The sequence below is a fragment of the Zonotrichia leucophrys genome, chromosome 3 (genome assembly GCF_028769735.1).
Source record: "Zonotrichia leucophrys gambelii isolate GWCS_2022_RI chromosome 3, RI_Zleu_2.0, whole genome shotgun sequence".
NCBI classification, from domain to species: Eukaryota; Metazoa; Chordata; class Aves; order Passeriformes; family Passerellidae; genus Zonotrichia; species Zonotrichia leucophrys.
Genome location: NC_088172.1, coordinates 96,771,344 through 96,799,259, shown reverse-complemented (window position 1 = coordinate 96,799,259; position 27,916 = coordinate 96,771,344). Strand labels below are relative to the sequence as shown.

Genomic DNA, 27,916 nt, shown 5'->3' with positions numbered 1-27,916 from the left:
CTCAGAGGTGCTTTAGTCAGAAGCTGAACCTTGGCTTCAATCACGAAAAGGAAACCCAAGCAACTTGACTATGGTGAGAGTCAGTAAAAGTTTAGTTAATCAGAAAATCACATTATTTTTGTTGGAGGTGTTTTCATATTATAGAGGAAAGTTGGCTGTGCCTTTCTTGTGGTTACAAAGAAAAAGGTGGCAGGAAGCATTGTTCTGTCAGTGAAATCTGTTTAAAAAGCTCAGATATACATGAAAATCCCCAAAAACGCCTGTAATTGAGGCCCAATGAATGAGCGAGAGCCACACTGCATATGGCAGTGTACCCAAATGACAAAAATCCCAAAACTTTCCTATGGAAGGACATAATTTCTGGCACATGTGGAGCATCCATCACGGCCAAGGGGTTTCTGGGAAGCTTTTTTGCCATCCCAAGGGCTGGAGAATGACCGCGGGGCTTGAGTGGGGCGTGGCCGGGATGAAGGGCGTGGCCTTTGGTGATGGGCATGGTCCAGGCTGATGGGTGTGGCCTGGGTGATGGGCGCGGCCGGGTTGGGGCGGGGCCTGGATTGAGAGGCGGGGCCGCGGTTCCCGTGCGCGGCGGCGGCGGGATCGGGCCCGGGGTCGGGATGAATGAGGCGGAGGGACTGCGGCAGCGGCGGCCGCTCCGCCCGCAGGTCATCACCGAGGACAGCCCGGCGCAGGAGGCCAAGGAGGGCAGGTGGGGCCCGGGCGGGGCGGCCGCCGTGACGCTGCGGCTGCAGGGCCCAGGCTGGGCCCGGCCCCGGAGCGCTGCCCGGGAGGGCGCACACACCGCCCGCATGGCGCGGCCGGGCCCGGGGATCGGCAGGCCGGGCTCGGAGGGGCTGGGAGGGCTGGGGGTTGCCCCGGGACTGGGCACTGGGGGCACCGGGCCGCTGCGGAGCGGGGCCGCGGTTTGCCGGCTTGGCTGGTGCTGGGCACCCGCGGGTGCCGGCCCGGAGCTCTGCCCCTCCTGGAGGGGCTTACGGTGAGGAGGGGCTGGGACGGAGCCTCACCTGTGCTGCTGACCTGCAGGAACGGCTTTCAACAACAAAAAAATGGGTTTTGCCTTCCCCTGTGTTCCCTTCCCTTCCCTTCCCCTCTCCTGTGTATCTTTTGCCAGGCAAGCAATAACAGTTATCCCAGCGTGGCTTGTGCAGGTTTGTTGTGGGTGTGATTGAGTCCTGTGTAATTGTGGTTTAGGCTGTTTATGTCTTGGTAATAGTTTAAAGCGTATTTTCGACTGATCTGCACGTGTCTGGCCTAATAAACAGTCAGTTTGTGGCTAAGTTAAAAAAGGATTCTGTTTACAATTTTCTGTTTAGGAATTTTACAAAACCACTTCATTGTAACTAAAGGCAGTAGCTGTAATGAGGGAGTGGTAGTGTTTGCTTTGCCTTTCATTGCATAAGGTAGCTGATGACTTGTAATGCTTTTGTTCACCATCTATTACAGCTCTTCTGATTTGAGTATTTTGCAGATTCTTATCTCTGCCCTTCGGCATGAGAATGAAAGGCTGATGGCTTGCACCCCGTCCCTGTTTTTGGAGGAGAGCATCAGCATCTCTGAGCTCGAGAGGCTGCTCCTTCTGCCTTCAGCCTCTCTTGGTGCACAAATCAGTTGAATTTCTAGGGCTCTGTCACTGACCCAGAGTATTCACTGGGGCTGCTCTGTATGGAGAAAATTTCTGGGCCTGGCCTTTTTCTGGCCATGGCAGAAACTCTTGAGGACAGCTCTGGTCTTCAAGAGCTGGTTTAATGCCTTGGCTTTTTAGTTGTAGTAACAACTGAATTGCTGTAATTATAGCTGGAGTCCTGGTAAGTTGCTTTATTGAGATTTGTGGCTGCAGGCCATGTTAATTAATCACAGGGACTCAATTGACTAAGGTTTTCTATTTCACTGTTAATGGACCTTCACCTCAGTGATTCTCTCCAGTGACTGACACTTGTCCCTATTCAATATTGTGCAGATTAAGAAGGATTCTGAGTAGATGAATTTTTAGTTTATTTTTTTGTAAAGCTTTTGTGCTTTATTTAAATTTTTGTGGTTTCAGCAGTATCTAAACTAGGTCTTGCAGTTTGCAGGCTTGAAGTGCAAGTTTACTTGTCACCTTATTCTTCCTGCCTTTTTCCTTTATTGTCAGTTCCTTGCAAGTTTGCTTGAGGATCAGAGATATGGTCCTTACTTAAGCTTTTAGGAGCTTTAATTAGGTTGGCTCTGGCAGATGAGTTCCCATTCTGTTCCTGTTCATTCCCAGCTCCTTTTGTGTGAGCTGTTCTCAGCTATCACAGAGATGCTCAGGTGTCTGCTGACAGTATTTTAATCTTACATTGTTGAATTTCCATCTCTTGGAGGACAGTGGACCGACCAGGCCAAAGGCTGAAACCTTTTTGTAATTTTGGGGTTTGGCTTTTATCCATACACCCTGCTCTCGATTCCAGATCCCAGGGGACCCAGACTGGGAGGTTTTTGCTTCCTCAAGACATCTCCTGTTAAAGCTGGAAGTGCTTAAATCCTGCCTAAATCCCATTGCCTTGTTCTGTCCTTGCTGTTCTCACTGATAATCCCGAAGGTTACCTTGATGCTGATATCAGTACAAGTGCATGTGTGTAGCTGCCCAGTTGGGATATTTGTGCTCTGGGCAGTGGTTCATATTCCCTGCTGTCGGGATTGACTAATGAAGGACAAAACAGTGGAAGTGGTGCAGGGATTAGTGCAGCACCACCAGGCACTGTTTGTCTTTATTGGACTGATCCTGTCAGGAGCCTGCCTGGGCCAATGAATGGTTCAGAACAGCTAAAATTAGATGTGCTGCTTTCCCAGTTCAAGGCTGGGATTTGTTGGGCTTGGCTCTCTGCTTTTCTCTGTAAATGCCTGATTGATTCCTCTAAAACTCGTAGAGAGCAAAATGCGGTTTTCTCCCGTGGAAGAAATTTTTACTTATTTTATTGTGTGTTTTAATGGGTAAAGAAAAAATAATTAATTGATTTTGTGTTCTGGGGTTTGAGTTTCAAACCAGTGCTCACTAAGTTAAGCAGCCATTCATTTAGCTTCTTCTGTGTTTGTTGTTTTAGTGGAAGTTTTTATTCAAAACCATTACCAAAACTAAAGATCAAGTTAAAAAAAACACCAAGCAAACCACAACCAAAATATCCTGTTTCTCAGGTGGTTTGTTTTAGTTTGGCTTATTTTTTTGTTTGTTTTTATTTTAGTCAGCTGTAACTTGTAGCATGAATGAAATTTTCACATTAAAATGTTCAGCCTTTTATGCCAGTGTCCTGAAACCTTTCTCTTATCCTAATATGTTCAAAATGGACCTTGAAAGTGAGGATGGTGGTTGTGCAAAAGTTTTATTGTTTCCTTTTCTGAAGAAAAGAGTTTGCTACATATATTTTAAGGACTGTTGTAACTGAAAACGATGTTAATGCTATTTCTTGTTTGGTTTGGCAGTACTTACAGCAGCAAGGTGTTCCGTGTCACCTTCCTGACTTTGGCTGTGTCTGTGGCTGTGCCACTGCTTGGAGTGACTGTTCTCCTGGATTGTCCTATAGACCCTCAGCCCATAAGGTAAAAGGTTGTTTTGTTTTGAAGCAAATGTTCTGCAAGCCTAACTTCTCCTGTATGCTTTGCTGTTGTTTCAGCAAACAAGAGTTACCAGTGCCAAGTGGTTCTGTCTGGATTGAGAAACTGGGAGTGATTGCAATATTATCCACACCCAGTCTGTTTCTGAGCCAGAAATGTGCAGTTATGTGTCCCTGCTGATCATGGAAGGAGCTGAATTACTTTCTTTAATCATTAACCTAGAAAATTATTGTCTGCTACGCAAGCTGTCAGTGCAGCTTGTGATTACACAGGTGCACTCTTGCCTTCTGTGAGACAAGAACTGCATTTTCACTGAGGGCCAAGTGCTCAAGCCACTGCAACACTTTTTGAACTATGCTTTATGTAAAGATAAGTCAAGTGTGCAGGAGTTGGCAAACTGGGGGAAAAAATGATCAAATATGTTGCTCAAGAATGTTTGCGTTTTGTGCAAAGGATCACATGCTCCTCCTGTTTTGCAGCTTGAAGGAGCCTCCCCTCCTGACAGGTGTTTTAGAGCCCAACACCAAGCTACGGAAAGCTGAACGGCTGTGGGAGAACCAGCTGGTGGGACCAGAGTCCATTGTCAATATTGGGGGTAAGCACTGACAAAAACAGCTTCTAAAGAAGGCTCTTTAAATGTTGTTCCATTTGTTCAGCAGTAGCCCTCTTAGATAACAAACTCTGGGAGTTATTTTCAATATGCAGGTTTTCTAAAAGTAATTGTGTTATGCAGAAAAACCTAGGTTCTCTATGCTATGTTTAGTTTTTCTCCTCTTTCTCTAGGATTTGTTGGGCTTGGTTCTCTACTTTTCTCTGTATGCAACCTCTCCTGTGTATATGTTTAGTTTTTCTCCTCTCTCATGAGTTTGAAGTAAATCTTGTTGTCACATTAAAAATCCCTGTCTTCCAGGACTGAGACCATCAGCAGTGTAGTCAGGGGCTACTTATATTTGAAAGAAGTGGTCCCATTTTTCATTTGGGAAATGAAAAACTAACTGGGAATTAATATTTAGAAACTACTACCTGTTCTTTTAAAGCTCGTTGCTGCTGAGTGAGCTGAATTTTGTGGTGTTGGTCTTTGCTTTTATGACAGGAAACAAATCTCAAATTGATAAATAGCTTATTTACATTTTAATTCTATTGCACAATATCATATCCCATATTCATAACTCCCTTATATTCTATATTAATAACTGTAAAAGCTTAGATTCTTCTTGCAAGAAATCTAACCAACATAGGTGCCACTTTTCTCTTGTGGCAGGTGGGTTCTTCCCAAGTCACAAACCCATGCCACCTTTGAGCAATTTCCTAATGAGTTCCCTGTCCTGATGACATGACATCCTCATAGTTGAGTCCAGCATTGTGCAGGAGTTGTTTATTTTTACTGAAGGAGGGGTAAGACTTGGAAATACTCTTAACCCTTACTGAAAGATCCTTCGGTGCAAGAGGTGCTCAGTAGGTGCCATATAATTTATTTTCCTTCTAGTTTATCTTCTAATTTATTAGTGAAATATTTGTAAGAAATTACATTACCCAGTAAGAAGCTACTGTAAATTCTTTCCTCAGATTACTCTTTACCTGTATCTGCTAACAGTGTGCTAAAGGGATTACCTGAAGCTATTGATTTTTTTATGGTGCCTGGTTTCATCAGTCTAGTTGGAAACTCTTTATGGAAACCTTCCTGCAATGGACAACTGACCTATGAGTGAAATAATCAACCTGACTGGGAATAAGTTTTCTGTGAATAAATGAGCTGAGTTCTCCTTATTCCCTACTTCATGCTAGTAGAAGGATGCTTGCCAGTATTGTTTTGTGATCAGCTTAATCACACAAGTTGTTTTTGCAGATGTTCTGTTTACTGGGACAGCTGATGGGAAGATTATCAAAATTGAGGATGGGGAAATACAAATAATAGCCAGAATTGGCCATGGCCCTTGTGGTGAGTTGACAGCTCCTGAGCACAATGTGTTTGAAAATGTCTGGGTCCAGGGCATGTGTTGGTTAAGCTGTGTTCAGTCTGGATTGCAGGTGCACATCTTGTTCTGCAGAAATTTGTAGCAGAAATATTAATGTGTGAAGTATGAGTGAAAATATTGGAACATTGGAAGGAAGAGTAGAACAGAGGGCCAAAAGAATGGAAATGGGTGGTTTTAATAGCAAAGCACACAGTTTCCAGCTGTAAAATTTAGGAATGCAAGGAGGTTTTGTGTCATGAGTACCAGGTCTCCACTGTGGTTGATGTGCTGGTGGAAGATCCTGCATCTTAACATTGGGAGGAGGATAAGAGTGAAGTGCATCACAAATAATTCCTTTTCCTGTTAGTCCATCCAGAAAAAGCATCTGTCTTAAGAGAAAAAACATGGGCAGCAACCTGGTCTAATATTTATGAAAGCTGAAGTCACCAAGATTCTGAGCTGAAGGGCCACCTCATAAAAACTGAGGACTTCTAAACAAGTGTGAGTGAGTGAACTCAAGCTAATTTGTGAGTGGGAAAGTGTCTTGGCATAAAACAATTACACAGACAGGACACTCCACAATGAGTTATCTCTCCTTGTATTTTTAACCTTTCCTTTTTCACCAATAAGGAGAGATGAATGTGAGGAGATGTAAGTGAAAAAAATAGCAGTTCACTAAAAATAAAACAGCAACAACGAAGATAACAGTAATAACCACTAGATACAAATGTGCTGAATCTTGTTGACAAAGAAAAACAGTAACCAAGCGTCCATGATCACAGAACCCCCTCATCCCCCAAACAACAGCCACCAGGGAACAAGGACAAAACAGAAGAATCCTCTCCAAAACCAGTCAAATGCTGCTGATCCATCTGCTCCACCTGAGAGGAGCTCTCCTGACAGTGGCAGCTGGAACTGGGTCAGTGGCTGGGACTCCTGGAGAGAGGGGATGGTGCTGGTGGAGCTGTCCAGCAAAAAAAGATCTGAAGGAAGCAGCAAAAAAAAAATCTGAAGGAAACGTCCTCCGTGGCCCAGAAACTGAGCAACCAGAAGGATGTTCCAGAATCCTCCAAAGCCTGGAGATAAACAAACCTGCCTTGCACTGCCTGACTCAGAGAACCTGCCCCAGACAGCTTTCTTGGCAGCCTGGCCAAAAAAAATCTGCAGCCTCTGCTCCCAAGCCCTGGGGAGGACAGAGGAGCTCTGTGTGCCTGTTCCTTCGCTTTTAGAGGGACCCCAGGTCACCTGCCTCTCTTCTTCCAGCTCCTGGCTTCCAAAGAGACAGCAGTCATCTTGGGCAGGTTAGTGTAGGGAAGATATGGAATACAATACACCTTTTTTTGGGTTACCAGGACAGAAGGACAGCAACTTACTTAGAGATTTTAAATATAAATATCATCTTCTCCATCTACGGAATTTTGCCTTGCGTTTTGTTGTGCCTCTTTCCCTTCCTGTATTTGTAAGCACAGTGGGAGTTGTTGCTGCACTTAGAGATCCTGCATTGGTCATGGTATTTTTGTTTTCTTACTGCTAAATTGCAGCTATTTCTTGTGGAATTCTGCACCTCTTTCTGAACAAATTATTTGCTTCATTTAATGGGATTTCTGGAACTGAGTGAGGAAAACTGGTGGCAGCTTATTTATTACAGAACCATCTCTGTGGAGAGCTTAATGTCCATCTCAGCAGTGCCTGAGAAGCCTGGCTGGTGTTTGTTGGGACTGATGGGGGTTTTGTTTGTGGCAATGATACAGAAACTCACCTGAGGTGTTTGTTGGGACTGATGGGAATTTTGTTTGTGGCAACTATACAGAAACTCACCTGAGGTGTTTGTTGGGACTGATGAGAATTTTGTTTGTGGCAACTATACAGAAACTCACCTGAGGTGTTTGTTTGGGACTGATGGGGGTTTTGTTTGTGGCAATGATACAGAAATTCACCTGAGGTCCTGCAGGCCTGTGCTGATTGCCAGTTAGAAATGAAGGTCAGGAATTGTTGCTGTCCCTGTTAGCTCTCATTGACATGTTCATCATTTATTCTATGTAATTTTATGTGGATGATTAGACATGATTAGACTCTCGCATGATTAAACTCTGGGCTGACTTGGCAGCACTCTCTTGGCTGCCTGGTAAGTAGAACAGCCTTGGTAGGACAGCTGATGGGAAACTGGATTTAGGCATGAATGTGGGTGGGAGTGGATGTGAAGAATTACCTTTCTCCTCATTTCCATTGGGCTTGAGCAGCTTGGGAGAGGTGGGAAGGATGTGCTGCCCTGATTCTTTGGGGCAAAAATGTCTCTTGCTAAGGTTTTCAGGCTGCTGATGTCCTGAAGTTCTTAGCTCTTCAGGACTCCAATATCTCCTTGAATTTATCTAAATTCTTCAGGTTTGCAGAATTCCCCTTCCTCCTCATATAGAAGTCTTCAGTGTCTTTGTTTTGAGAAACTAGCTGTTCATGACAATGTTGGACCTTTTCAGAGAAAGAAAGGGTTTTTTAATTTAAAAATTATTTCATTCTAAAAACAGAGCATACACACCCCGAAACCTGCAGAAAAGTGATTCTTTTGGAGAAAAAGCATTTTGTTAAATCCAATTTTCTGATTTTACCCCACTTTGGGCAGCTGTTAGTTACTAGCCTGACAGATTCTATGCTTATCTCCAGACTGGTGAAAACACAGCATGGGGATACCTGCTTCACTCCCACCTAGTAAAGAAGAAATCATTTTTAAATGAATGTGTGTGCCGTATGTATGCCATAGAGCTTTTACAAGCCACAGTTTAACTCAAAGGTCACATGTGCAAGCAAAGGAAAAAAAAACCAAACAAACCAAACCTCAAATATTTTATTTATTATTTTATTTATAGTTTATTCTGTATTTTCCATCAGCCAGTGATGCCTGACTGCTTCTCAGGAAGAAGGACTGCAGCACATGTGGAGTTTGTTTAGGAAGGCAAATGTAAATAATAATTCCTCCTCCTTTTTCTTAGCTTTCATATGTGGCATTGAATGTCCCTGTAGTCACTTTGGGCCAGCTGTCCTGGCTGTGTCCCCTCCCAGGACCTTGCCCACCCCCAGCCTGCTGGAGGGAGCATTGATGCTGTGCCAGCCCTGCTCAGCAGTACCAAAACACCTTTTTAGCTGCCTGTGCAAAGCACAGCACTGGGAGGGCTCTTCATCCCAGCCAGACCCAACACACCTGTGTGGGTACCCTGAATGCCTTGTATTTATTTCTGTTTGGAAAACCATTTTAAAATTGTTTCCTTAGGAGGCCGTGGGGATGAGCCAACGTGTGGAAGACCACTTGGCATGAGAGTGGGGCCAAATAACACCCTATTTGTGGCAGATGCTTATTATGGACTCTATGAAGTTGATCCTGATACAGGTATGACTTTTCGGCTCCAAAGTTTTCTTCCACTGACAGATCTGGGCTTCGTTTGCAGTTTTGCCAGATGCTGCAGGCAAAACAATGCCTGTCTTTTTTTGTGAAGTGATTTGAGACTGTCTGGATGAAATGAGTCATGCAAGAACTTGATATTTATTTCCCTGTAGCAATCACTTCCTCTCTGTGTCTGGCTGTCTGCATCAGAGCTACCAGTGACTTATCTTCTGGTGTTACATAGTTTTTGTTGTTAAAATTGGTGTCCTAAGATCCATGAATAGAGCTCTGTTGTAGCTGTTTTGGCTTTCGTAAAAGGAAAAGAAAAAGATTGATAACAGAAAACTTTTTGTCATGTTTGCTGTACTTTTGTTTCTGCCTTGATCTCACTGTGGTAGTGAGAAGCTCTTCACTTCCCTGTAACCCAAATCCACACGAAGTAAAGAGAGATGCATTTTGGTGTGGCTACATTGTGTGTCTTTTTTTTCCTTCTTTTTGTATCCAGGTGAAACAAAGATGCTTGTGTCAACCAAAACACCAATAGAGGGCCAGAAGTTGTCATTTGTAAACGATCTTACAGTGACCAGGGATGGGAGGAAGATCTACTTCACTGATTCCAGCAGTAAATGGCAAAGACAAGACTACTTGTTCCTGCTTATGGAGGGCACAGATGATGGGCGGCAAGTATCTTCTTCCCTGCCCTGCTTTAGGGCAAATTTGGGAGAAAACCTCCAAAGGGGGCCTCTCCAGAAAGCAAACCCACACAGCCCCTCCCTCCAACCAGTTCAGGAAGGATTCATCAGAGAGAAGTGGAAAGAACCTGTTTATTTAACAAGCACAGCACCCCCCAGCACACAAAATTAACAGTACCAGATGGCACCACTCTGAAAAAGATGACAAATTCAGAAAGTCTCTCTTAGGGGTGGTCACTCTGTTATCAGTCCCTCAGGTGCTGGGGTAGCTGCACCACAGGGTGCAAACTCTCAATGTTTCCAGGTCCCAGTCCAGAGCAGGTTTGAGTAGGAAAGGAAAGGAAAAACAGTCCAGGGAAAAATTTGGACTGGTTAGCTAAACTAACTAATGAGCAGAAGCAAAAAGCAGGAGCAAAGCAGAAGCAAAAGCCAAGCAAAAGGCAAAAGCAGCAATATGTACTGCTCCATCTCTGTGTCCTGCCAGCTGTGGGGGCGTGGCTGAAAACAAAACCAAAACTAAACATTCACTCTTCAGAGCCAGTCTTGAAGGCACAATGTAGCCATGATATTTTCTGAAAAATCTTTTGCTCAGGATTTTTCCTCCTGAGAAGTTGAGAGGCCTCAGGAACAAAATGTAAACATTGATTATCTGCTGCTGTGGAATGCAACAGGTGCATCTGTGATTGGTCTCATGTTGGTTGTTTGTAATTAATGGTCAATCACAGCCCAGCTGTCTGACTCTGTCCGAGACACAAGCTTTTGTTTCTTTCTTTTTCTATTCTTAGCCAGCCTTCTGATGAAATTTTTTCTTCTATTCTTTTAGTATAGTTTTAATATAATATATATCATAAAATAATAAATCAAGCCTTCTGAAACATGGAGTCAGATATTTGTCTCTTCCGTCATCCAAAAACCCCTGTGAACACCATCACAGCACAGAACATAATATCCAGCATAAACAGAACACACAAATGGGGTACAAGCATCATAACATCACCCTAGGACACCAAGGCATTTCACTTGCTGTCAACTCAGCTGTAGGAGTGCAATTCACCACTTCCTTGATCTTCACATTTTTTCTCTTTATAAACTCACCTTTGTAAACACTGCACTGCACAGGGGAGGGTGAGGGAATTGTGTGGGTGTTGCTAATGAGACCTGCAGCAAAATACATGAGATTCCCCTTTTTTCTTCAAGAGGACTGGCATGGAGCTTTGTTTTGAAAGGTGTTAGCATTGCATTCAGCACAAATCCTTCATGAATGCTGCCTTGTTATTTCCTGGCTGTTCTGCCTTCTTAACTTAAGTGTGGTGCATGTGAAAAAAGATGGAATGCCTGAAAAATGAAACACAGATGCATAAATATTAATCTTCACTCAAAAATGGTTTTTTCTTTCAGCCTCCTTGAATATGACACAGTGACAAAAGAAGTGAAAGTGTTAATGGTGGGGCTGAGGTTTCCCAATGGTGTGCAGCTCTCTCCTGCAGAAGACTTTGTCCTGGTGCAGGAGACAACCATGGCTAGAATCAGAAGGTGAGTATGACTTTGGAATTATTACTAATCTGTGTAGAGATTGTTTAAATAAATGAATAGAATAACAAACCCTACACTTAAGTTATGCCTGGTTAAAAATGACAAAGAAGGTGACCTTCCTCAATACTTAATTTTTTTATTTCACTTTAAACATCTGGGTTGCATAATCTTTCCATCATGGGCTCCTTAAACACAGTGGAGTAAGCTGACTTTTCCTGGGGAGAAGTGTGTGGCAGTGCTGTATTTCCCTCTACCAAAATAATGGGAAAAATTATTTTTTAAATATTAGGACTCTCATTTATTATTTAAACTGTTGAGTTAAGATGTTCTAATCTATTATCTATACTTTTCAGGTATTATGTGTCTGGGCTGATGAAAGGCGGAGCAGATATGTTTGTTGAGAATATGCCTGGTCTTCCAGACAATATCAGGTTAAGCAGCTCTGGAGGATATTGGGTAGCTATGGCAGCTGTGAGACCCAATCCTGGCTTTTCTTGGTTGGACTTCTTATCTGAAAAAACATGGATTAAAAGGATGATATTTAAGGTAAAAAAAAATATTAAAAATATTTTTTTAAATACCCCCTTTAGTAGAGGAATGGAAGTGATAAATATTTGTTTCTTCCTCTTCACAGGAAGATTTAAAAAACATTAGGAGCTGTGGTTAAAACTGTTGTTACTTTCCCCTGGTAGAACAGCCTTTATATATTAATAGGTAGTAAAATTTAACATTTGCTTCTTTGAGTAGCAGGTACACATCTCTTAAGTTGCCTTCCATCTTGATCTTAGGAAAGAAAAAGAGACTATGTCTAACCATGCAGCAAGACAGGATCTTCATTTGGATATGTGAAGACATCACCTGAAGTGCCTAAACTGCTTATTGCCAGGTGTCTGAAGAGCATTTGGGAAGTGTGAGCTGTTCCCATGCCTGCCCTAGGCACCCTAGGAGACAGTGTGCACCTTGTGGATGGTGTTAGGTGACATTTCTGGTTCACTTGTGCCTGTTTTTGTGTCACCCTGCTTTAGGATGAGCAAGGATAATGTGGTTTTTTTAAAGGCTAAAGAAACAGCATGGTGCTTTTTAAACAATGCAAAGATTGAAAACACTTCTGTCCTCGAAAAATAAAAATGAGCAAGCAATGCTTAGGGTTTCATTCCAGCTGAACAAGGTCTGTGCTGTCCCTGTCTCTCCTGGTGCAGTGCAGGAGCTCTGAGTGATGCTGAGGGGAGCCTGGCATCAGCTGCACCAGAGCAAGCTGCTGTCTCCTGTGTGGGCAGCCTTTCAGCCTGCCTCTGGAGCAGAGTGAGCTTCTGCTGATCCTTTTGTTTCTTCTCCAGCTGGCTTTTCAGATATTGATGTGTTAACCCTGTGTAAGAGTGTTCACTCAAATGTGTCCTTGTGTTCTTAGCTGCTGCTTCTGAGGAGCGTGGAGTGGTCTTTGCCTGTGTAAATGTCTGAGATCAGATTGTGGTGAACAAAATCTTTTGTTGATTTTTCTTTCTTTTTCTTTTCTTCCAGTTGCTGAGTCAGGAAACTGTGACAAAGTTTGTGCCCAGATATAGCCTTGTTGTTGAACTCAGTGAGACAGGAGCCTACAAAAGGAGCTTCCATGATCCCACTGGGGCGACAGTGGCTTATGTCAGCGAGGCACACGAGCACGACGGGCACCTCTACCTGGGATCCTTCCGCTCTCCCTACATTGGCAGACTTGATCTCCAGCACGTCTAACTGCCTGCCCACGATGAGTGCCACTGTCCTGTGCTGCTCCAGAGGTGCAGAGGGAGCATGAGCTTGAGGCAGTGTGTGACCAAGTGACAAAAAGTGTGACAAAAAGTGACAGACTGTCTGTTACGGTGCAGCAGCACTGTGGCCGTAGGAAGAGATACTGTACCTGTCCTCTGTCTTGGCTCACTGCTCACACTCTGGGGCTGGCCTGTATTACTGTTCACATCTGAGGACTATGGGGAGGCATCTTCATTCAGTTCTTTGTTGCTCCAAGGAAATCCACTGATTTTCCTGTGCCCAGCCTTGTTTGGAATCATCTTGAACAGACACCATCATGTCGCCTTTCATGCAACTGTGTGTCCTCTTACTCTGGAAGGAATTGTGATGGATGGAGTTTAATTGTGTGTGATTTGGGTGGAAGAGGGTGGCTTGCATGTGTTAATTTCTGTTTTAGTGTCTCCTGTCCAGGAGTGATTACAGTGCATGTTCTAATGTTCTACCATGGTGCTGTGGTAGAGGCAGCAACATCCAGGACATGCCTAGGAATCCAATTATGCCATTGGGTTTCTTCAGTCCCAACCTGTGTAAGTAACGTCAGACATTGCAATTAACTGTTAATCAACATGCAGAATCAAATTGGATCGTTACCTGTGGACTCCTGTGTTTCTTTATAGCATTGAGGTCAGATGATGAATGAAAATTGCATTTTCTGTGTTATTAAGAACTAGTTCCAATGAGTCTGAAAAGGGTTGTTGTAGTATTTCTTCCATGTTTTACCAGGTCCTGAAAGTCTCCTGTTCATTATCTATGTGACCATTCCAGGGAGAAGAGGGCTAGCTGCAGGAATCCTCTTCAACGTGCTTTTTATGGAGAACTGGTAAAGATTTTGGGGAAGATTGTTGTCTGAAGGTGGATGTGGACTCAAATGGCACCTGTAAAATCTGCTGTTGGTGGATGAGGAAGGCTTTGGTGGCAGTTTTTGGAATGCATGTCGAGACTTCCTCTGTTAACAGCTACTTGGTAAATGTGGAGAATGCTTTGCTGCCAGCTTTGCAAAGGAAAGCCTGTGCAGTTTCATTTTGTGGCTGGAATGGCTGGCAGTACCAGGGCATACTGGCACCTTCAGGGATCTGCTTGGTAGAATACCATAGGATAAAGCCCTGGAGGGAAGAAGAAGCCAAGAAAAGCTGGCTGATATTCAAGGATCACCTCCTCCAGACTCAGGAGTGATGCATCCCAATAGAGAGGAAGCTGGGCAGAAATGCTAGGAGGCCTTGTGTGGATGAACAGGGAGCTCCTGGACAAGCCCAGACACTAAAAGGAGGCCTTTGGAGGGTGGAAGCAGGAGCTGTAGCCTGGCAGGAATACAGAGAGGTTGTCCAAGCAGCCAGGGATCAGGTTAGAGGAGATAAAGGTAAAGATAAAGGAGGTTAGAGGAGATAAAGCTCTGAGAGAATTAAATGTGGCCAGGGACATCAAGGACAAGAAAAGCTTCTGCAGGTGTGTGGGTGACAAAAAGGAACGCTAGGAAAAACGAGGACCCTCTCTGGAAGGAAAGGGGAGACCTGATAACCTGAGGCTGAGGTGCTCAGTGAGTGTTTTGCCCCTTCTCCACCAGGATGTGCTCCAACCACACTGCCCAAGGTGCAGAAAGGAAAGGCAGGGACTGGGGGACTGAAGGGTCACCCACTATAAATCACATTTTAGGTCATCTGAGGAACATGAAGGTGTGCAGGATCTGTTAAAATTCATCTGCAGATCCTGAGGGAACTGGTGGGTGAAGTCACTGTCCATTGTATTTGAGGAGTTGTCGTGGTCCAGTTAAGGTCCTACCAACTAGAAAAGGGGGGAATAACCCCCATTAAAAAAAAGGGAAGCAAGGAAGCCCTGGGGGACTGCAGCCTGTCAGTCTCACCTCTGTGCCCAGCAGGATCACAGAGCAGAGAGATTGGAACATGTTATTCAGAGAAGTTGTGGATGCCCCACACTTGGAAGTGCTCAGGGCCAGGCTGGAGGGGGCTCTGAGCAACCCAGTCTCACAGGAAATGTCCCTGATGGTCTTTGAGGTCCCACCCAACCCAAAGCACACTATAATTTTAAATAAGAGCTTTTGCATCTTGAAGAACTAAAGGGCTTGCTTCAGCAGCTGTGTGATTCAGTGCATTGATTCTTTGGAATTGAAGATTTTGCTGCTCTCTCCTTTTCTGCCACTGGGTGACAATCCAACCTAAATTTACACTATTGCTGCATTTCTTCACCTTTGGAAAGGAAAGAGATGTGCTATAAATATATAATGAAAAGCACCAGAAAATGGGAAGGTGATGCTAAAAATGTTGCCAGATTTCAATGGCCTCCTGCTCTTCTATTAATGGAGGGCTATGCAAATGAAAACGACTGTTCCCTGTCAGTGCCTCTGTCACCCTGCTCTGTGTTCCTGCCAGGCTGCAGCAGCCCTGTGGCAGGACTGGATCAGGCTGACTTGTTCCTGTGCAGGACAGGGCTGCTTTTTTAGGAAAACCCAGTGCAGGGTGGGCTGCTTCAGCACCAGCTGTTAGCACTGCCCTGCCAGCCCTTGCAGCTGTTGGTCCTCTTCTGGTGGGATATGAAAGTTAAACTTGATGGCATCTCAAGGTGGGGTTGGAAAAGCAAATCTGCTGTGCTGTTTATTGGGGTTTTTTTGCTGATGCTTTGGCACCCTTGGGGCAAGCACAGCTTTGCCTCTTGGTACACAGTTTTCCCTAGGGATTTATTTGCCAAAGTATTTCACCAAGTAGCCTTTGGACAGAGTGCAGTTCTCTGTTAAATTTTTTTGGACTTGTACCCCATAAGCTCCCTCTGTTTGTGCAGGCTGGACAGACAGGCTTTATTCAGTGTGAGAGATTAAATCTCTCTGAATCTGTAAAGTCCCAGCTGTAGTGGCACAATGCTAAGCAACAAACTTTGCATGGTGACAGGCTGCTTAACCAGGCCATTGGTGTTCCATTTCTCATAGGAACCTTAACACTTCATTTCAGCTGGCTCCCATTCCTGGTGTTGTGCTGGATCCTGATAATCCATCCCTGGTATGCAGAAGTGGGGGGAACTGTAGTAAAACACAGGTTGGCTGACACACAGGTCTCATTATTCATTATAGGGGGAGCTTAAGAACAGTGTTTTTCTAGAAATTATGTTTTTCTAAAAAAAATCTCTAATTTTTGATTGGTTTTTAAATGGAAGAGTAAAGCAGCAGCACTAAAATGCCTGTGGAATAAACAAACTGGCATCAAGTCTTGATGCTCCTGTGAGGACTGGTTTTACAGGCTCATTCCACTTTCACAGGGGCTGAGTCAGTGATGTGTTGATTGCAGATGGGTGGTGACACACCTGCCTTGAGCAAGGAGAAACCTGGAACGAGCCAGGCTTGGAAGAAGCCAGCCAGTCTCTTTTGATGATGTGAGTGCAGGAACATGACACCTCTGCAGCTCTGAGGCTGGCTCTTGTGTGAGAAGTCTTACTGGATAAAAGAGCATTTACAGAGCTATCCAAAGATCTTGTCAGAGCATGAGTGTCTCCTGGTGGCAGAAGAAAGGGCTGTGGTACCCTAAAAAGGGAGGAAGTCCTCTTTGCATAACGCCCAGAGAAGCCTGAGGCTGCTTCCTGTGTCTTACTCAAGTTTCTTTTGGGACAGACTATGGCATATGGGAGAATGTTGCCCTGTCTCCTGAAAGGCTGGAGAAATTTTTGATTTCATGTAAAGCCCTGCAGTAAAAGTATCCAAGGAAAGGAACTGAGCTGGAATGCACCACAGCTGTGCATTTAAAAAATGTGCTTTGTTTTACTTTGTTGGTTGAATAGATGTTTCTGCAGGGCACAAATATCAAGAAGATTTTGTTGGAAGTATTTAAAATGTTACTGCACAGTTAACTGCCCTGTTTCTTGTCTGGAGCAAACTTCTGTACTGCTGGAACATAACTTGTGTGCCCCTGACACTTTTATGCAAAGGTTGGTTTCTCAGTGTGAACAGCTGATGAAAGTGATTGCAAAGTCTTTGCATAAATCTTTAAATTCCTTTAAATTTGTGTCTGCTTTGTGCCAGTAACAACTTTGCAGGTGAGATAATGACCTCTTAAGCTTCTGGCTCTGTCTGCTCAGTGATCACAACAGGGATCTGATGATGCTGACACTTGGACCTTCTCATTCAACCTGCTTAAAAACAGTGCTGCAAAAGAATGAGCACAGGGGGCAGCTGATTTTTGCTCATATGCTGATTTTTTTTGAGGCAGAGACTGAAAAATGTAGCAGTAAGTTGTTGTAGTTAGCTGTGTGTGGAAGGCTTTTTCCTCACAGTCAGCAGCTCTCGTGTCTCCTTATCTGCCTGCTGCCAGCTAAGCCCTGTGTTGGTTCCATGGAGCTGCCCCAGCTGTCAGTGGGCTCTGGAAGTCAGCCAGGTTGTGAAACTGGGTGCATCTGGTACAGGCAGAGCTCCCAGGTCCTGCATGTGGAGCTGCTGGTGTCAGGAGAATGCAGAGTGGGAAGTCTGTCAGCCAGCAATGCTTCATGTTTTGGTGGCAGGCAGTTTGTTTCCTGTGCAGTTTAAAAAGTGGGAGTATGAGAGGAAATACTTGCAGAGCAGAGCTTTTGAGCAAATGGAGATCTCTGTTTGAGGATCACTGGCCACTTTGAAGCTCTGCTAAAACTCAGGTTGTGGTTGTCCCATAAGCTGTTAATGTGTCACATTAACATGTGACATGTTTTATGAAAAATCTTTTCCTTAGGATTTTTCCTCCTGAGAAGCTGAGAGGCCTCAGGAACAAAATGTAAACATTGATTATCTGCTGCTGTGGAATGCAACAGGTGCATCTGTGACTGGCCCATGTTGGATGTTTGTAATTAATGGCCAATTACAGCCCAACTGGCTTGAACTCTCTGTCTGAGACAGAAGCTTTTGTTATCATTCTTTGCTATTCTATTCTTAGCTAGCCTTCTGATGAAACCTTTTCTTCTATTCTTTTAGTATAGTTTTAATGTAATATATATGATAATATAATAAATCAAGCCTTCTGAAACGTGGAGTCAGATCCTCGTCTCTTCCCCAGTCCGAAAACCCCTGTGAACATGGTCACATTAATGTCACTGCTGGGATTGTTCCTTTTTTTCTTCAACATACAGAGCTGGCAGAAACAAGTTTTCCTTCTCACCTCATGCCCTAAATCTTTACTAAAAATATCACTGACTTGTCATTGTAACCTGAAATAGATGTCAGAGACCCAGCAAGGTCTAGAGGGGTATGAGCTCCTTGGAGTGAGTTGGGGAACTGCTCACCTTGGTGTAAGCAAGATGCAGAGGGCAGAGACATTGGCATTTTGACTGCTGCATGTCATTGTGATGGAGTGGTGTTTAGCTGCAGCTCTTTAGGTCAGTGCCAGCAGTGTCCTCCTCTTTAATTACCCAAATCCTCCCGAGTGAAGTGCTCTGGGGTGAAGCAAAGAGCTCAGTGGACTTAAGCTCTGCTCCTTTCTTTGCTGATGAAAGCTCTGTTACCATAGCTGAGGGGCTGATGGGTACTACAGTTCCAGTGTGCCTTTCTCCTTGTAAAGCACACTGGAATTCTGTGTCACAGTGAGCACTTGGATGCCGCTTTGAACATAAGGCTGATCTGTCTTTCTCAGCAGGAGCTTTTCTGTTTGGATGGAGAGCTCTGAACAGTCGTGCTGCATTTTCCTTGGGAGAACAGCAAAAGCCTGTTGGGTTTGTCAGCCTGCATGGTGCCAAGTTCACCTGGCTTTAACTTTTGTTGCTGTGACAGATGGAGAATTGGCTTGGTGAGGTGACTGAGATGAAGCACTGTGTGTCAGGGGCCTGGGGAGTCACACAGGGGCCACTGTTGTGTGACATGCTCACTGCCTGCATGCATCTCTGCACAGACCTGAAGTGACAGCACGCTGCCTGCTCGCCCCCTTGGTGGCATGTGAGAGGCAGATGACATCTGTTCTGAGCACCAGGCTGTCCTGCAGGCTGAAGGAAGGAACATGGATCTGCCCAGCCTGTCTGGAGCTGACAGCCTGGTTGGAAGCCTTTGGCATTGTGTGAAGTGTGCAGCTGAAGGAGGAGAGGGCTTGAGACAATTCCCAACCCCTCTGAGATGTAAAGAGCAGCTCTTTCTGCCTTCTGCTCTCCTACAAGCTTAGCTGTGGCTTGGCTTTCCTGCTCTGTGGACAGCCCAAGCCACCTTTGCTGACTTTCTTTCTCCTTGTCTTTGGCAGCAGGCTGTTGGTGGTGGATGAATGTAGCATCACATTACATCCTCTTGTGGCCCTTCTGGAGCTTTCTTTAGAGCACTGCTGCTTTTCTTCTTTTTTTGCCTTTTTTTGGTTTGTTTTTGTTTTGTTTTGTTTTGTTATTTTTTTTTACAGCCAAGACACTGCTGTTCCCAAAGATAAGATGCAGCACAGCTGCCTCTACAGCACTGGATGCTGAATTTGAGCTGTTGCTGAGCCACCTGTTCATCACAAGTGGTATTTCTGAAGCAGAGCTTGAGACTTGGCCAGTTTAGGGATTACTTGGAGCAGATACTCAGCTGTACTATTAATACAATCTGGTTGGAGATCCTCAGAGCATGGCTTGGAGCCAGGCCATTCACTGGCCTTTCTTGACTGGATGATTGTTAAAAGGGATGAAATTGGGAGTGTTACTGCTAATAGGAGTTACAATATTGCCGCAGGAAGGCAACAACTTCCAGAAAAAAATTAGTATTTGTGGGGGAAAGAAGTGTTCTTTGTGGCTTAGATCAGGGCCCTGCCCATTTAGAAGTGCTGGTCTGTGTATGACTGATCATGGGCTCAGACTTTATGGTTGTTTTAAGGCAGCAGCTGCCCAAATTCTTCCTAATAGGGACCTTAGTCACTGTAAGCAATAATTAGCCCATGGATGAAGAGTGGAGACTTGAAGGAATGGTAGATGCCCACCTAGAGAAGACCACATTGTACTGAACCTGAATATAAGCTGTGGTCTGCCAGAGATTAAATGTTGTGTATTAACCTGGATGGGACTGCTGTTTAACCTCAGAATTATTATTTGGCAATATGATTAGATTTATTAGCCTTGGCATTTGCAGTGATGCCCTTTCACAGCGTAGCTTAGCTTTAATTAAGGTGGAAGCACTCATTGGACTGAGTAATTTCTGGGATGTTTGTGTTTCAAGACATCCTTATCCATACCTCTGTCTTAAAAAGAAAAAGAGCAGCTCTCCCTCTTGCCTTCCTGACAGCTGAGTCTGACCATTTCCCTGGCACTGGAAAATGTTAAAACTTGTGTATATGTGTGTTTATGTATACCCAGGCAAAGCATCCCACTCTTGTCAAGCTTTCCTAATGTTGTATTCACTCATGCTGTGGTTTAGACTTGTTTCCATCATGGCTTTGTGGAAGTTCATCACCAAACAAGTGCAGCATAGCTTCCTGGGAGTGCTTGCAAATTCAGCCAGAGGATGGATGGCAAATGAATGACAACACGTGTTCATGTGCAGTTTAGTTTTGGAAAAACAGATACAAAACTGGATTGCAAGACATTCAGTCAAGGCAGGCCTTGTCTTTGGAGTGTTTTTCTCAAGGAAAACCAACCATGTGCTTTGAGAGAAAAGCTCTGTGCAGTTCTGTACAGCTGTTCCCACTTCAGTATTGACCTCAGCAGTCCAGGCAAGGAAAAACTCAGGGGAGGAGATTCTCTGGAAGTTGGGCTCTCATGGGGAAAGGTCTTGGTGGCAGTGGGCAACAGGGATATGCACTTTGTGTGTCCAAGGTGTTATCCAGACCTCAAAATAGCATCTCAGCATCTGTGAATAAAAGGGGAATAGGTGAGAAAGTTCAGGTGTCTGCTGGTTGATCTCAGCATTGCAGGCTGTGATGGGGCAGGAGAAAACAGCATCCTTTTGTCTACCCACTTTATCCTAGGAAAAGTGCCATTTGCTGAGTGATCCTGTCTAGTGGGAAAGCCTGTGTAAAGTGTTTCCCACCCAGGAAAGCTATTTAGCACCTACTCTCTATTTCTGCACACTCTCCTCAGTACCCCAGGAGCATGGGCCAGGTGGATGTGTCTGCTTCAACTCCCTGCAGGCAGGAGCTGGCGCTGGATGCACGAAAGGTGAGAACCTGGCCTCACCCCAGCTGGCTTGCAGAGGAGAGGCCTGTACATGTATGGAGACATGGCAGAGCTGGTCTAAAAGGTACAGCTAGAGGTGATCAAGAATCCCCTGCAGTTCCTGGGCACCCCAAATAAATGGAACACATACCTGTTGCAGGTTTTTTTCCCTCTGGAAGTGACATCTGTCCAGGCTGGGATGATCCCTCTTCTCACACACGGTGCGTTTGATTTCCACATGGAGCATGTACTTCAGCCCTCTGACTATCTAGAGAAAGCAGTTTCCTCCTTTAGAGTAAGGGCAGGGGAAAGAGATGCCAGAACTTTGGCTAGGAATCAAGTGCTACAGCTGGGAATTGTGTGTCACCCACACAGAGCCCTCCTGTGTAGCTGTGCTATAGGGAACAGCTTCAGCAGCCCTGAGGAGGATCAGGAATGTTGTGTCTTGGATATGCCATAGGAGGGTCAGTTAGAAGATGGTTTGGAGAACCATCAGGAGCCTGCTGCTCTTACCTGTACCATGGCTTGCTTTATCTGTGATTCCTTAAAGAGGAAGAGGTCATTGGAGCTGTTGTTGTATCTGTAGACCCCAAAGCGAGCAGCCCTGCGCACCTCGGGGCTGTCGGGGTTCACTGGCACAGGGAAGCCAGGTCTTATGGTTGAGTGGGGTGGTGTAACGTGTGTACCTGAAACAACACCAAACAGCAGGGTAAAACACAACAAGGACATGAAAGGGTGGGAGCTTCAGCCCTCTGAACCAATGCTAAACCCTTTTACTCATCCAATGCATTTGGAGGTCTCTGCTCGCATCCATTACAAAGTAGGTTTCATTTATATGACTGAAATGGTGAAACAGTCCTAGGAAATGAAGTGACAAAGAGATGCTGCCAGAAGTGAAAGCAGAGCTCAAAATTACTCAGAAGAAGCCAGAATATCACAAATACTATTTCAATGTCTCTGTTATAACTCCCGGTTTATAGAAAGACCAGTTTTAAAACTGCTTGTAAAGATAGGTCAGATGTTGCTCAGAGTGCAGTATAGTTTTGATAACCTATCAAACACTGTCTCCAGAGTCTTGCTGCTCTTAATTTGCATATCTTATCTTACAGATACAAGTTTTTATCCCACATCCCACCCTTAAACCTTTGATGGCATCTTGAGGTTTTTATGTTAGAAGGATTCAGATGTGAGGAAGAAATTCTTCACTGAAAAAGGGTGGTAAGACACTGGCACATGTTTAATCCCTGGAAGTTTTCAAGTCCAGGCTAGGTGGAGCTTTGAGCAAGCTGGTCTGGTGGAAGGTGTCCCTGTTTGTGGCAGGGCTGTTGGAAGTAGATGGTCTTTAAAACCCCTTCTAACACAAATTTTATATTATTACCAAGGTCATGGAGTGGAGAAGCAAGTGTGCAGAAAATGGAAATTGGGGAGTGGGGGGGTTAACCTATGACCTTTCACATTAGAGCAGTTCATAAAACCATTTACTGTATATTTTTACTTGCTTGTGTAGCTTTTTCCCCATGCACTGCTTATTTTTCCATCATTTAAAAGAAGCTCAAAGCTTACACTTGATGTCATTATTTAACCCCCTTTTACATTTCCCTTCCTCTCCATTTACCCACTTCTGAACTCAAAGAAGAGGGAGAAAATCCCCAATCCTGCAGAAGGTGCCATCCAGCCACTGCCAATGCCAAGGGCTGCAGGTGCAGGACGTGACCCTGTGTGCGTGCGAGCCTGGGTGTGCTTGTGCCCACAGGTGTACACACAGAGGATGTATTCAATCTGCTGTGAAAGTCAAGCTTTTTATCACCTCTAGCTTTTTTTCACAGATAGATCTCTCACCCCCAGCCAGCTGCACAGAGCATAGGCTGCGTGCTTGAGCCACTTTGCAGGGGCAGCTTGATGATCTGAAGTCTATTGAAAAAAATAAATAAACCAAACCAGAATTATGTAACATCAGCAGCATGGAAGGTGACAAAAATTTATCACACATGTTGCTTATGCACATCCTACTTATACTGTCACATCCTTCTCACAGGTGTTAATTGCTGCACCTGCTTGTAACAGTGCTCAGGGTTTACGCCTTGACCTGCAAAGGAGAGACTCAATTCCACATCTCTCCTCAACTCAAGGATGTCCAAATCCATCTCTCTTCCTGGCTGATGCCCCAGCTACCTTAATGACCCCTGTATTTTCTTGCAGGTGGGAGCTGAGAGACCCAGGCCATGTGTTGGAGAGGAGTGGGTGTTCTGCAGGTGGCTTTTGTCTGCTGTGGAGCTGATGAGCTCTCCTGTGCCCTGCCTCTGATCTGTGTTTGCACTATGGCTGTGCAGCCAGTGTTTTGTGATGTTTTTTCACCCAACAGCCCAGAACCCACTTGTAGGTCCCAAGACTACTTATCGATGATATTTTCACCCCCAACGAAGGGAGAGAAATGATGCATCCAACTCCATCTTATCAGAAGGCTAATTACTTATTTCATTATACTATATTATTCTGTATTATTTTACATTACATCTAAACTGAATCTGCCAAGCACTCAACTGCACTCCACTGCACAGAACTCGTGACTGTCACCCAACAGTCCCAACACACACACACACTCGGCCCTGACAGGCCAAGGAAACAAAACCCCATCACTTTGCGTAAACAATCTCCATGTTGCATTCTCCTTTTGCACAAACACAGGCACGGCAAATAAGAATTGTTTTTCCTTCCTCTGAGGTTCAGAGAATGTGAAACCCAGAAATGTTCTTGGGAAGAATTGTGCCTTGCTTTTCTCTGTGAGGAGGAATGTGGCTACACCTGTTTTCCGTGGGATGGTGTTTTCCCACTGCAGCAAGGGTGGGATTTCAGAGTCACAGAAGCTTGTGACCATCCAGCCATGGACCAGAGGTGTTTCTCAAGCACATCTCACCCAATGCTCAGCTTGTGGGTAAAACTTTTCACAGGGGTTTAAGGCACTGGCATCCACAGGTAATTGAGGAGGGCCACGCAGGACCTGTCTGCAGGCAGAAATGAAGCTCCAGGCAGAGCAGGGCCTTGCTTTGCCCACCAGGCCAGCTGTTCTGTTGCTCAGAAATGCCATGCTTTTTCCTGTGCCATCAATAGCAACCCTACAGCTGTAGGAAACAGCTTTTTCCTGAGCTCACCTGGCAGCTGGGACATCCTGCCAGGCTGAGAGCAGGTTGCTGCCCTGGGCTCTTCTTGCTGCTCCCCAGCACCTTGCTTGAATGTCTGCTCTCACACCTGTTGGAAAGTCAGGTGTTGCAGTGTTGACATCAGATACTGTTCTTTGCAGAAGGAGGTGATAACCACAGCCCCTTTCAATCTGTACACAATGACCTTTTGTGGCTTTTGAGAACCTCTTGAGTCATGGTGACGTCTTTTATAGAGCTGGGGTGAATGAGACTGGCTGAAACCACACTGTGTGGATGGAAAGAAAACTATTATGTGCATTATTCAAACCAAGAGTCAGAGTCCAAGAGCCCTCGTTCCTGCCTCCAGTGCTGGGAGATCCAGCAGTGTCACACATGGCCAGGCCTCTGAAATGCATCACCTGGAGAGGTGAGCAAGCTGGACAGGTGTTGTAGACAGGTAGACTCAATAAACCATGTGTTGTAAGTAGGGGATGGGTTATAGGTTATATTTCTCCCCCAGCTTTCACTAAGGAGTACTGGTTGTTTTACCTCATTCACCTGATACAACTTGGTGTTGAAAACTACTCATACCAGAGCAAAGTGGGTATGAAATCTACTGAGCCCTCGTGGGAGATCTTTATCCCACCATTTTCCTCTGGGGACTCAGACTCGTTAAGGCTAGGATTTGGTTTTCTTTGTGTGCCTTCATTCCCATTTAAGGTGGTCACTGCATGGCAAACACACAGGTCTGAAATCACTTTCAGTGTTTAGAATAGTTTGCAGGGACTCTCTGGTGTGAGGTACCTGTAATTCTGATTTTCTCTCTGCAGCCTTTTCTGACCATTTCATCTCTGGCTTGTCTTGAGTGCCATTTCCTACAAATTAGAATGTGTGTGAGGTGATGGCCCCGTTCCAGGCACAAGGCAGACTTGGCTCAGAGGGCAGATAGCTCTGCAGGGCTCTAGGCATGCCAGGATTCCTGAAACATCCAGGCTGTGTAGGAGCAGAGGCACAGCATAACTTGGCCAGGCACCTACCACACTCAGAGGGCACGAGTGTGTGATCTCACCGTCTGAGCAGACAACTCTTGCTGCTCTAGGGAGAGATGCTCAGAAGCAGAGCATTCATGTTCACAGCCCATCCTTGCTCCTGGATTTGGAAATGTCAAGAGAGAGATGGAGAAGCCAGCCCTCCTCTTGCTCCTTCTGTTGGGCAATAGCAGGGTTAAACCCTTTGCTTGCTCAAAATTAGCTGGCAACCATCTGTTATTAAGCAAACAAGGGCTGGTTTTGCAGATATGAGCTGAATTTTGCATTAAGACGCTCTCTATTGTGCTTCCCTCCTTGAGGATTGCTTTGGGGACCTTGCTCCTGCAATATGAGAGCAATCAATCCTGTGCTGCTCCCTCCCAGGCTGCAGTGAAACAAAAAGCAGATTGCAACGTGTTGATTTTTTCTTTTCCTCACCAGATGCTTTGAAAACCTCCTCCCCATTTCTCCCTCCTTTAAAAACTTCCTCCCCCTAGCAAGGCTAGGGCTTTATCTTTACATTTAAGATGTGGCAGAGTTCCTGCATGCCTCTGCAGCCCCCAAAGGAAACCACAGCAGAACGAAAAAGCTACTGGCTAACCCAACACCATCCCTGAGTTCTTTCTGTGTATGTGAACCAAAGTAATGCTGAAATATATTCAGTAGTACTGGACCAAAACCTTCAGAGAAAAACATTCATGTCTGCAGCTCCCATTCTAAAGATTTAAGGCCAGCTGCAATCAAGAGAGTTCCCTTGCTCAGCAAAGAAAGAAATGAAACAGGTTAATGCTTCATTAAAAGTCAGCTAATCTGCACTCAAGTGTCCATCTGTACTTAGCAGTCAGATTGTTACCCGCAGCCTTTAGATTTAATAATCAAGGTCATGCAGAGTTTAAACACTGACAAATGAGTTAAAACCATAAATTGACTTTAAAGCCCCTAAATGATATCCCTGGACAGCATGGTTCACTACACAAGGAGAAAGTCTTTGGAGCAGTTGGGTTTTCAGCTGCAGCCTGAGCCCTGCAGCGCTGAGCCAGCACGGGCAGCACTTGGAGAAAGGCTGTTACTTACCACAGCACCACGTAGCAGCACTCACAGAACGTAAACCACAAGGAAAACAGCAGTTATTTCCCATTCTTACCACCTGAAGTCCCGGTGAAGCTCCAGAGTGCCAAACAGCAAAGCGCAGCGAGGCTGCAGGGGAAGTTCACTGCCATCTCCACCGCTCCACAAGAGGAGCCCGACTGCCCGGGGAGTCACTGCCCTGCTTCCTGCCAGAGATATGCTTCTGTGAGTGCTCTTATTGGCTGGTGGGGATGAAAAAAACCACCCTGAAACCCCCTGAATCGTCACAGCTCTGGTGCAGGCTTTGTTTCCTGCTGATGACCACATACCTCGAAGCCCAGCCGCAAAGCTGCGGCTTGGTGACAGCAGCGCCAGCCTTGCATGAGACAGGGACTTTTGCTTTGTGATCCTCAAGAGCAACAGCGTGGACAAATACATGTGATACAGCACTGGAAAGGGGTGTGGGGGTGAGCAGAGTTACTGTCATGTGCTGTAAGGGTCATGGGGGAAATTCACATTTAAGAAAGAGTTAATGAGCCCAGGGTATGTGGCTCTTGGCTTGGATTTGTGCATCTGAGTGTGGACACCTGACAGAGGTGATGGGTCCAGGGTTTTGCTCCCCCTGATGTGGAGATTGGGGGTTGGGTGAGGGAGATGAGGAAGTTTTAGGGGTACCTACCCAAGGGGGCTGTGTAGAACAAAAACAGTGGGGGAAACATTTTGGGTTTGGTGGTAGAGCATCACACCCTCCATTTATAAAAGGTGTTATGACAACAGGAAAGGGCGGCATTAGAGAGGATTAGTTTTTTCTAGGTGATATCTAGAAAGAAGAGAAACAGGGGCAGAGGGGTATTTTGTCTCTCTGTGGCTTGAATTATCCAGTGTAAGTCCTTGGTTTCTAAAAGATCCTCTCTAGTCAGTGCTGCCCCATGCTGAGGAGCTTGAAAGACCAGGGAAAGTGCTTGGTTTGCCAGACTTTGTGGTGCAGCTGAAATAACCAGCTGACAGATTCAGGAGACTGGGAGATGAAATGTTGTCTCACTGAAGGGCTGAGAGGGGTTGACCTCACTCTGTGTGTGTGTGTGTGTGTGCATATGTTTCAGGTGGGCAGGAAGGTGATGGCTGTTCTTCACTTGCCTCAGCAATGCCCCTTTTTGAGCAGAGGCATCTTATGGCCTTCAGGTAAAGTCCTAATGCAGGGCACTGCAGGTGGAGGAAAATATTCTTAATATTTTGTTGTAGGAGGGGATTAGATAAATCCTCTTTCCAAATGTCCCACAGAGAAAGAATGGAGCAAGCGTGGTGTGTCACTCTGATCATCAGTCCTTCTTGCACAGGCTGCTGAATCAGACTCCTAAGCCTGGGAAAACACTGACGCAGAATGAGAAGGGATTTTATTGAGGAGATTTTAATTACTCTCCCTCCTTTTATTTATTTTTTTTTTGAGCTGTCATGGCAGCCTGACTACTGTGACACAGGTAGGGACTCCATCAGGTGTCTTCAGCTCCCCCCTTTTTCCTGAAGAGCTGCTCTCTACATTTGCTACCTCACTGACAGGTTCTGGTGAGTATCATTCTAAGCCTACAGTCAGGTGCTCTAACATACAAGAAGGAGGTGATTGAGACCCTTTAAGGCCCCAAAACTTGCTTGATGAGACACTTAAAAGGCTTTTTATTTACTCTGAGATAGAGGCATAGGA

General features: G+C 45.1%; 2 protein-coding genes across 3 annotated transcripts; one reads left to right on the top strand and one right to left on the bottom strand.

The window, feature by feature from the left end:
* The first annotated feature begins 557 nt into the window (after positions 1 to 557).
* APMAP (adipocyte plasma membrane associated protein) lies at positions 558 to 13,516 on the top strand. The gene is made up of 9 exons (XM_064709433.1): positions 558 to 709; positions 3,460 to 3,576; positions 4,071 to 4,186; positions 5,438 to 5,530; positions 8,809 to 8,925; positions 9,425 to 9,599; positions 11,010 to 11,144; positions 11,498 to 11,690; positions 12,663 to 13,516. The coding sequence occupies exons 1-9, from the start codon at positions 618 to 620 to the stop codon at positions 12,870 to 12,872; spliced, it is 1,248 nt and encodes a 415-aa protein (XP_064565503.1). The 5' UTR covers positions 558 to 617; the 3' UTR covers positions 12,873 to 13,516.
* A 6,825-nt stretch (positions 13,517 to 20,341) lies between these two features.
* CST7 (cystatin F) lies at positions 20,342 to 26,425 on the bottom strand. 2 transcript variants are annotated; one of them, XM_064707066.1, is made up of 4 exons: positions 26,294 to 26,425; positions 21,498 to 21,670; positions 21,136 to 21,252; positions 20,342 to 20,679 (listed from the first exon to the last, which is right to left on the bottom strand). In XM_064707066.1, exons 1-4 carry the CDS (start codon positions 26,367 to 26,369, stop codon positions 20,587 to 20,589), a joined length of 459 nt encoding a protein of 152 aa, XP_064563136.1. In that variant the 5' UTR covers positions 26,370 to 26,425; the 3' UTR covers positions 20,342 to 20,586. The 2 variants fall into 2 exon arrangements, with proteins under 2 accessions (XP_064563136.1, XP_064563137.1); XM_064707067.1 differs by having other exon boundaries at positions 20,363 to 20,679; positions 26,297 to 26,398.
* Positions 26,426 to 27,916: the final 1,491 nt, after the last annotated feature.